At 44.8% G+C, this 10,003-nt stretch overlaps 1 protein-coding gene across 2 annotated transcripts in view; it reads right to left on the bottom strand.

Moving 5' to 3' along the window:
- The window catches only part of rps6ka1 (ribosomal protein S6 kinase a, polypeptide 1), a 97,386-nt gene that overhangs the window by 9,236 nt on the left and 78,147 nt on the right, over window positions 1–10,003 (bottom strand). For both annotated transcript variants that reach the window (XM_072457289.1, XM_072457290.1), the window contains 3 exons: window positions 8,287–8,448; window positions 5,853–5,929; window positions 2,847–2,964 (listed from right to left, as the gene is read on the bottom strand). In XM_072457289.1, coding sequence (XP_072313390.1) covers window positions 2,847–2,964; window positions 5,853–5,929; window positions 8,287–8,448 — 357 coding nt within the window. The remainder of the gene's footprint in view (window positions 1–2,846; window positions 2,965–5,852; window positions 5,930–8,286; window positions 8,449–10,003) is intronic.

Below are 10,003 nucleotides of genomic sequence, written 5' to 3'. Positions count from 1 at the left end.
CATTTTGTTGTGTCCTTTCCCCATTCGTCCCGACTCAACTCGGCCCTGTGCTCGTGGCCCCGCTCGGCCCTGTGCTCGTGGCGCCGCTCGGCCCTGTGCTCGTGGCGCCGCTCGGCCCTGTGCTCGTGGCCCCGCTCGGCCCTGTGCTCGTGGCACCGCTCGGCCCTGACTGTGTTTCCAGAACTGCTGCACACTACGATATCGTAACTATAAAACATCAGCAAAACTGCCAATAATGGGGAACAGGACAAATAAACTTTCCTCACCTGGTGAAGTTAAACTACAGCGTTGTCATCCATGTCCTCATCCACAGTTCAATGGCACCAAGTCCACAAAACATCACCTTTAATCCAGTTTGCAGCGTTCTTTATCAAAATCAAACATAAAGCTAGTGTAGATCCTGGTGTGAGTCTGTTTATAATCCACGCAGGAAGAATCAGTGAAGCTGCTGCAGATTATAGCTACAGTCACTTCCTGTGTCGTTTAGCCTCAACTTTCTGTGCATCAGAAGCTTTTATCTGCCCCGCCTTTCAAAATGACACATACAGTTTGGACGTGCAGCTGAAGCAAAAGTGCAGCGCTCCACTTGTTGAGTCGTCTTGAAGTGAGCGGTTTGACTCTGGACAGGAGGAAACGGCTAATGCTGGTGCAAAGTGATGCTACAGCTAAGCTTTAGCACCACTTTGTTTATTATCATAGTAAAGTCTTTCTTCGGCAGGATAGTTTGGTCTTTGCTCCCGGGGGCCACACAGATGTTACAGGACTCTCTTCATGTCTGTGGTCTGCGTTTATGTCTCACATTTATAATTGGTTAAGCCTCTAAACTGGTGCAGCTTGTTTAAGGAGGACACAGTCTTCTGTCTCCTGCTGCAGAGACATTACACTTTTACCCACTCAGCATCAGACTGGACATCACGTTTAGTCCCTGCTCGGCTCGACTTGGCCCAAGCGGGACGAGTGGTCTAAAAGTACCTGGTCTGAGGAGGTAGCACCACATGGAGGACGAGTCGAGTCGGTACGAATGGACAAACAGCAAAGTGAAGGGACAAACGGCAAAGTGAAGAGACTTCTTTTGAATGGCTCCATAACAAATCTAATTTTCTTTTCATTTTTTTTACCTACATTTATATAACTTTTCTCTGAACTAATTCAAAGAATACACATGTTTATGCTCATGAAGGAGACGGTGACAAATGTATTATAGGGTCAATATTTGAAATCTTTAAAGGACAAATATTCTGCATTCATTCTTCAAACAGCCTGGTTCCTTTGCTTTGGCATCTCATCTTTTGGAATAAAAAAAAAAGCTCACAGTACTTTATACTAGTCAGGCGTTTTCCTCGTCAAGAATTAAGTTAGCACGCCGTCTAATGGCTGGAGAGGGCATTACATAGGGCAGATAAACAAACGCAGTCGTAATGAATGTGATTTGAGGCAGAAAGGCTCAGAATGTGACTGATGATGATTTATGGACTTAAAACACCACAGAAGATGTGCTGGACCCATGTTACATGTGAGACTGTCATCCACCTATGTCTGATGAAGAGGAAATTACTAAAGTATTCTACTAAAGAAGACAAGACTCTTTTAAATGAAAGAGTGGACCATCAGACAACTCCTGGTCAGAGCCGTCCAGCACACCAGGGTCAGCAGCACCCTGCACTCACAGTGCGTGTATAGTATACAGGATAACGTGCAGTATAATGTGCAGTATAACGTGGAGGATAACGTGCAGTATAACGTGCAGGATAACGTGCAGGATAACGTGCAGTATAACGTGCAGGATAACGTGCAGTATAATGTGCAGGATAACGTGCAGGATAACGTGCAGTATAATGTGCAGTATAACGTGCAGGATAACGTGCAGTATAATGTGCAGTATAACGTGCAGGATAACGTGCAGTATAACGTGCAGTATAACGTTGTAGCGGGGCTCTCTCTCAAAACAATGGCGAAGTCAGATTTCAAGTGCTCAGGTGGATTTATTGTGCCAAAACCAAAGTGCAAAAATAGTGAAACAGTGTAAAAATATATACAGTGAGCACAAAAGGTCCAACAATCCAAAATACATATATTTACAGAGTTCCAACTTTGAGTTCAACTTTAACTCGCTCTCTTTGACTCTCTCTCTCACACTGTTACCGTCTCTGTTGTTGGAGACAGACTCCTCCCACAGCCAAGAGCGCCTCGCCTTTATTCCCCACTTGCCCCTCCCACTGAGCAAAATAACTAGATCATTCAAATCCCAAATAAATTGACAATAAACTGTTGTGGCCTCTTCCTACAACGCAATACATCATTAATTATATACACATGTTCAAAATAAAGCAATATAAACACATAAAATACCCGGTGTCACATGGTCAGCACCACGGCGCGAACAGCGTCCATTTAAACTTCCAGGAAGTCCTGGCTCGGTTTCGACCCAACGCGACGCATCGGCGGAGCGCGGCTTCGTGACAAAACTGGTAACAATTGACGTGTGTATGCTTAGAATGAACCTAACTCGCGCAAGTGTGCACCCTTGGCGGATTAGTGACGGAGGAGTGCGGGGAAAAGATGCGTGTGTAGCGTCTGATGCGAATGAATGAAACAGAGGGAAACGCGGGGAGCGGGGAATGTATGAGTGTGTGTTGCAAAGTGCGCGCGGGCATGAAGGGCCGCGCGGCTGCTCAGCAAATAAGCGCTGACACCAGTTAAAGACGGACTGGCTCCGTCACAAACGTGCAGTATAACGTGCAGTATGACGTGCAGTATGACGTGCAGTATGACGTGCAGTATGACGTGCAGTATGACGCGCAGTATCGCGCAGTATGACGTGCAGTATAACGTGCTCGTGGAAGTACCTTGGCCGCGTCAGACACTGTGTCCCAGTTGCCTCCGCTCAGGATGAAGTGGCCATTGCCTATTCTATTCAGAATGTCATGGGGCGTGTCCTCAGGGCCGTTGGCAAATGGAGTGAAACTGCAAGACAAGAAAGAGTTAGCAACTAAACGCATAATGGAAGCAATCTAACAGAAAAGTCAAATTCTATATAATTATACATGATGCAATGAACATACAGCAGATACGCCCCAAAAACAAATAGCATGGAATATACAGTAAATCTACAGAAAAGGCAGCATAAGACATAAGATAAGATAACCTTTATTTGTCCCACAATGGAGGAATTCCAGCGTTGCAACACAGATTAGGTACAGAAGTATAGTAATAAAAAAATATATAACTCTTGTAAAAGTCTAATAACAAACCTCTTAATAAAAATAACACTCTTGTTTACAGCTGTTATATTGACAGAAAATGATTGACATTATGTCTCAGTATTGCACATAGGTATGTCAGTATTGCACATGAGTATGTCAGTATTGCACATGAATATGACAGTAATGCACATGGGTATGACTATTGCACATGTGTATGACAGTATTGCACGTGTATGACAGTATTGCACGTGATTATGACAGTATTGCACATGATTGTCAGTATTGCACATGATTGTCAGTATTGCACATGGATATGACAGTATTGCACATGAATATGACAGTATTGCACATGAGTGTCAGTATTCAGGGCTCAGATTAAGGATTTTCACTTGTATAGCGGTGCTGCTAAACAATCCGTTAATTTCGAAATTTGTATAGCAATTTCATAATTGCATAGCAAAACACGAAAGTGACAATAGTGACAGTGATCAATATTTTCCATTGATATAACACGATCATTTATTTAAATGTATTTGTAAACATTCAAATTAACTTTCAAACACATTTTAAACATTTTTTCTTTAAATAAAACTTGCAAATAAAATTAATTGTTGAACAAATTAATCAACACAAAGTCAGATGGCCTTATTTACAACTTTCTTCCATATCATCATCAGTCAGATGACTATTTGCAGGAGTCTCATTTACATATTAATTGTCATTACAATCGGAAAAATAAAGGTTGCTGTGGCGTCCATCATGGTGTATTTTATGTGTTATTCAAATTGTAACGCTCTATTTGACGTTCCATTCCATTTTTCGTTTTTCTACTTGATGACGGTCCCTAAGTACTCTCGTCACCGCTCCGGCTGCACATTTGTTGACGGTCCCTAAGCACTCGTCTCGGCTGCACATTCGGATCAGTGTTATTCACTGCGCCCAAAATACGCATCTGATTGTTAAAACGAGGTTGTCGTCACTTGGCAGTGTAAATATGAGTAATTTGGCATGTGTATGATCTGCAAAGACTTTTGCGTTTAGGAGCTATTGATCTCGGAAGTCTGAATCTGTGACGCAAACTTTAGCGCACGTGGCTCCTCCCACTTTCAGACTCAATCTGTGACAGCAGCGGGACTCGTCATGTCAACACAGCGTCCCTACATGTCATGCCGTTATTGACGATCGATTGACGAGTGATCAGTACTTTTAGGCGCTTTGGTTAAACAATTAAACACATTTTTGTATCGCAAAAGCTGCGACACAAACACACTTTTCTGACGAATGCATTGCATTTGAGAGAAATTGCATCGCATTTTGCAATGCGATACCGCTTATTCTGAACCCTGGTATTGCACATGGGTATGACAGTATTGCACATGAGTATGACAGTATTGCACATGGGTATTACAGTATTGCACATGGTTAAGTCAGTATTGCACATGGTTAAGTCAGTATTGCACATGGGTATGACAGTATTGCACATGGGTATGACAGTATTGCACATGGGTATGACAGTATTGCACATGGGTATGACAGTATCGCACATGGGTATGACAGTATCGCACATGGGTATGACAGTATCGCACATGGGTATGACAGTATCGCACATGGGTATGACAGTATCACACATGAGTATGTCAGTATGAGTATGTCAGTATTGCACATGGGTATGTCAGTATTGCACATGGGTATGACAGTATTGCACATGGTATGACAGTATTGCACATGGGTATGACAGTGTCTGTTGTAGAGTCTGACAGCAGCAGAAGGACAGACTGTGAAACGTCTCCTTCACACAGCGAGGGTGGACCAGTCACTGAAGCTGCTCTCCAGAGTGGACAGAGTGTCCTGCAGGGGACAGAGTGTCCTGCAGGGGGCGACACTCATGGTCCAGCATAGATGTGAGTTTAGCCAGGACCCTTCTGTCCCCCACCTCCTGCACCGAGTCCAGAGCACAGCCCAGGACGGAGCTTTGTCCAGCTTCTTCCTCTCCCTCTCTGTGATGCTGCTGATGCCACCACAGAGTTAGAGAAGGTCTTCAGGAGTGGCCCTGTCAGGAGTGACCCTGTCACTCCAAAAGACCTGAGTCTCCTCAGGAGGTAGAGCCCACTCTGGCTCTTCCTGTACAGTCTGTGTTATGAGTCCAGTCCAGTTTGTGGTTCAGATGAACACCAGGTACTTGTATGAGTCACTCTCTCAATGTCCCTTCCCTGGATGTTCACTGGTGAGGGGGGCGTGGCCTCTGTGGAAGTCCACCACCATCTCATTGGTCTTCCCCGCGTTGATGAAGAGGTGGTTTTGCCGATTCCAGTCCACAAAGTCCTGCTCCAGTCCTCTGTACTACTAAAGCAAACCATTCGCTGAAGAAACCATATCCTAAATAAAACAGAAGCTACAATCATATAAATAGCTAAATTACATTTTAGTTTAGTTAGTATCCATAATGAGGCGTAGTCTCATTATGGATACTAATCAGGCCTATTTTAGTCCAGTCTGTCCACTAGAAAGCTGCAAGCAAAGACAAAAGTGTATTCAGATATTGTCACTGACGGACAAAATGCCAGAGAAATATTATGCAACATGTATAAAAACATTTGCACAGTTGTTTCCCCTTTGGGTAAATAACTGAAATGTTCAGCGGTGACTCACCCGGCCAGCATGGTGTAGAGCAGCACTCCAAGGCTCCAGATGTCACAGCCCTCGTCATAGCCCTGCCTCTTCAGCACCTGCCAATCAAAAATAATGCTTTTCCCATCAGCCGTCCACCCCTCCACGTGTGTTGAACCCAAGATGCATCAGAAGCAGTTTTTTGCTCTTTTAAACTATGTTATGCTTTACATATTTACCCCAAGCCATTTATTAAGGTGGCCCAATTCATGAGACATACAACGCCTGAGCGAAGACATGGATCATTTATTTAACATTTTGTTCATTTGAAATCACAATCTATTTAAAACAAGTTTATACATTAAAAATGTTAAGCGGCCTATCACGACAAAGGGGCGGGAAAACGAGAGAAATGGTATCCTTCAACAATAATTATCACTCAAACATGGACGAATGACTGCAGGAATCAATTAAAAAACCCTTTGGGCACATATATGAGGGACCAATAGCACTGCAAGTTAAAAGCTCTGAAAAGTCGATTTTGCATAATATGGGACCATTAATATATCTCTTAAGTTAACCTGTTACCACCCACCTATTTTCGCCCTGTGCACAATGGTTGGACATACCCAAATGGCATTGCTTATTAAAAGAGGATCTTATGTTCCACATGCAAGTGTGATGCATAATTAGAAAGCTTAGGCCTTCTAGTTTCTGCAGATGTGCACATGAACACTGTCAGGGCTTCAGAACTTACACTACAGAGGCCCAAACATAAACAAAACATCCTTTTTTAGTCTCGCCTGAATATTGTCAATTTGTAATGGTCCTGAGCATGACATACTTCATTGTGTGCATATGCTGTTCACTGTACATGATGTTTATCTTGTTGACAACAACTGTGTAAAGTTTCAGATCTCTAGGAACAGGCATTTTGGTGCTGTTGACCTTTTTGTATCAAAAAGTATATTCGGAACAAGTGATCCAAATATGTGCCAACTGTGCCAAACTGTTTTATTACAATTTTAGCTCCTCTATGATCATAAAACATACATTTTGATGTTTTGTAGGCCACTAATAGCAATTATAACCGCTAAAAAAAAAATATGTGAAAATGTGTAAATATGAGTTTACCCATGAATTTCCCATATAGAGGTAAAAAAAAAAAAAAAGAATTATAATATTTTTATTTTATTTTTGTATTGGTATAATAATACATACATCTCACAAAATGCACGTCCAAAAGGCTAATAAAATCAGAAAACGTTATGCGCAAAATCCTGCCGAGAAATCTGGCTCTTTACAGCCTTCCCGGAGCCTTACGCACGTGAACAGGGAGAATTCTGTGTAAATAAACCCTTTGCCCCGCCTATCAGGAAAAAGGTCTCCTGACTGGCTAGAATAATATGTCACTCAAAGTCTCCTGCGTGCCTGCTAGCAGAAGCTAAGGGCTAAAAACAAAGATGGACGCGCGCTTCGGAAGCGCCGAATTTTTTTCCTCCGGAGGCTGTAGCAAACAAACCCGGTGACAGAAAAATTCGTGGATGGTCTCATTCTGTAGGAAACAGTCTAAGGAAGAGATCGATGTCAAACACTATCGTATAAGTCAAACAGGTCATTTGTTATGGACGGAGAAATGCGGCGGACAAGCGCATTCTCGTCCGGTGAGAAACGAAGAAAAGTTTGTTTACTTGACAATATCTCGAAATCGGATAACTTCAGGAAAAATACAAGTGGATATTGTTTTTCAATGATTCCTTACGGACAGACTGAGCACAAGGATGTACAGAATTAAAGCCGTTTCGTCCGTCATAAACAGCAAACAGGTAGGACATGCGTTTGTAAAAGTTGAGACTTTCTCACAAACTATTGGCAATTGCTTCTTGGGGCATATTATTCAATGTAAATCAATGACATATTCGTTTTGTTGAGAAAATAAGCTTTAAAATGATGTATGGCTTGCTGGTATTGACCACGGAAATAAAAGTGATGATGTAAGAGAATATTTGAGATATAGAAAATGTTCGCCGGCGGACAGGTGGGTGGTAACAGGTTAAACGCAGTCTGTTGAGTCATTTAAATAAGATGTTTCAAGCCGGTTGTGGAAGAGTAAAAGCATTATGTCTAAATATATTGTGGTTAGAGTGTTTTGTCTTAAAAACAGAAATGCCTGTCCAGTTTGGGAGCCCAGGACCACATTAAAACGAAAGTTACATATGTAACTACGGTTCTATGAATCCCGAATGACCGCCAGAGGGCGGTGCTGAAGCACTGAATGACATAAAACCAGTTATGTCACGAAGACTCCCAAGTGAGTATTACACTGGATATGAGTGAGTTTTACCCTGGATGTGAGTGAGTTTTACACTGGATATGAGTAAGTATTACACTGGATGTGAGTATTACACTGGATGTGAGTATTACACTGGATATGAGTAAGTATTACACTGGATACGAGTGCGTAGAAGCAGCTGACCTCAGGAGCCACAAAGTTGGCAGTGTAGCAGGGCGTCATGAGTAGCCCGTTGTTGGCTCGCAGCTGCTTAGCAAAGCCAAAGTCACAGATGCGGATGGACTCAGGGTTCCCGGACTCGTCCACATACAGGATGTTACTGGGCTTCAGGTCCCTGTGGACCACCTGGACACAAACAAGCACTTTATTACTCAATACCAAGTACAGACTAATGACACTGACGACTTTCCGAGCGCCACCATTTCAAAACCGGCTCTATAACGGAACATAATCAGGTTTAAATCACAACCACGACAATGCTTTCTTTATTTGAGACATGAGCCCCCCCAACATGAGCCCCACCCAAGCTGAAGTCACTGAGGTTGTTGGCAAACTCCTTAATGGCTCCGGGGGTGGATGAGATCCGCCCTGAGGACCTAAAGTCTCTGGATGTTGTAGGACTGTCTTGGTTGACACGTCTCTGCAGCATCGCGTGGCGGTCGGGGACAGTGCCTCTGGACTGGCCGACCGGGGTGGTGGTCCCTCTGTTCAAGAAGGGGGATCGGAGGGTGTGTTCCAACTACAGAGGGATCACACTCCTCAGCCTCCCCGGTAAGGTCTATTCCAGGTCCTGGAGAGGAGAATCCGACCGATAGAATCTCGAATTCAGGAGGAGCAGAGCGGTTTTGGTCCCGGTCGTGGAACACTGGACCAGCTCTAGACTCTCCATCGGATGCTCGAGGGTTCATGGGAGTTTGCCCAACCAGTCCACATGTGCTTTGTGGATCTGGAGAAGGTTTTCGACCGTGTCCCTCGGGGTGTCCTTTGGGGGGTGCTCCGGGAGTACGGGGTCTGGGGCCCTTCGCTCAGGGCTGTCCGGTCCCTGTATGACCGGAGCAGGAGCTGTGTTCATTGCCGGCAGTAAGTCAGACCTGTTCCCAGTGCATGTTGGACTCCTCAGGGCTGCCCTTTGTCACCGCTTCTGTTCATAGTTTATGGACAGAAAACAGCATTCAGGGGTCGGAGGGTGTGGTTAGGGGTTGGAGGGTGTGGTCAGGGGTCAGAGAGTGTCCGGTTTGGGGACCACAGGATCTCATCTCTGCTGTTTGCAGACAATGTTGTCCTGATGGCTCCATCAAACCCAGACCTGCAGCTGCACTGGGACGGTTTGAGCCGAGTGTGAAGCGGCTGCGATGAGAATCAGCACCTCCAAATCCGAGGCCATGATTCTCAACCAGAAAAAGGTGTCTTGCCCTCTCCAGGTGGGTGGGGAGTCCTTGCCAAGTGGAGGAGTTCAAGTATCTTGGGGTCTTGTTCACGAGTGAGGGAAGGATGGAGCGTGAGATTGACAGTTGGATCGGTGCATCGGGCCGTTGTGGTGAAGAAGGAGTCGAAAGGCAAAGCTCTCAATTTACCGGTCACTCTACGTTCTGACCTCACCTGTGGTCATGAGCTTTGGGTAATGACCGAAAGGACAAGATCGCGGATACAAGCGGTCAAAATGAGTCTCCTCCACAGGGTGGCTGGGCACTCCCTTAGAGATAGGGTGAGGAGCTCGGCCACACAGGGGGAGCTCGGAGTAGAGCCGCTGCTCCTCCATCTAAGGTGGCTCGGGCATCTGTTCCGGATGCCTCCTGGGCTCCTCCCTGGGAAGGTGTTTTGGGCATGTCCCACTGGAAAGAGGCCCCGGGGAAGACCCAGGACACGCTGGAGGGACTATGTATCTCGGCTGGCCTGGGAA

Source organism: Eucyclogobius newberryi, unplaced genomic scaffold (genome assembly GCF_026437365.1).
Source record: "Eucyclogobius newberryi isolate DKJ021-1_F unplaced genomic scaffold, fEucNew1.0.hap1 SCAF_21, whole genome shotgun sequence".
Taxonomy (NCBI): Eukaryota; Metazoa; Chordata; class Actinopteri; order Gobiiformes; family Gobiidae; genus Eucyclogobius; species Eucyclogobius newberryi.
This window is presented reverse-complemented; position numbering and strand designations above follow the sequence as displayed.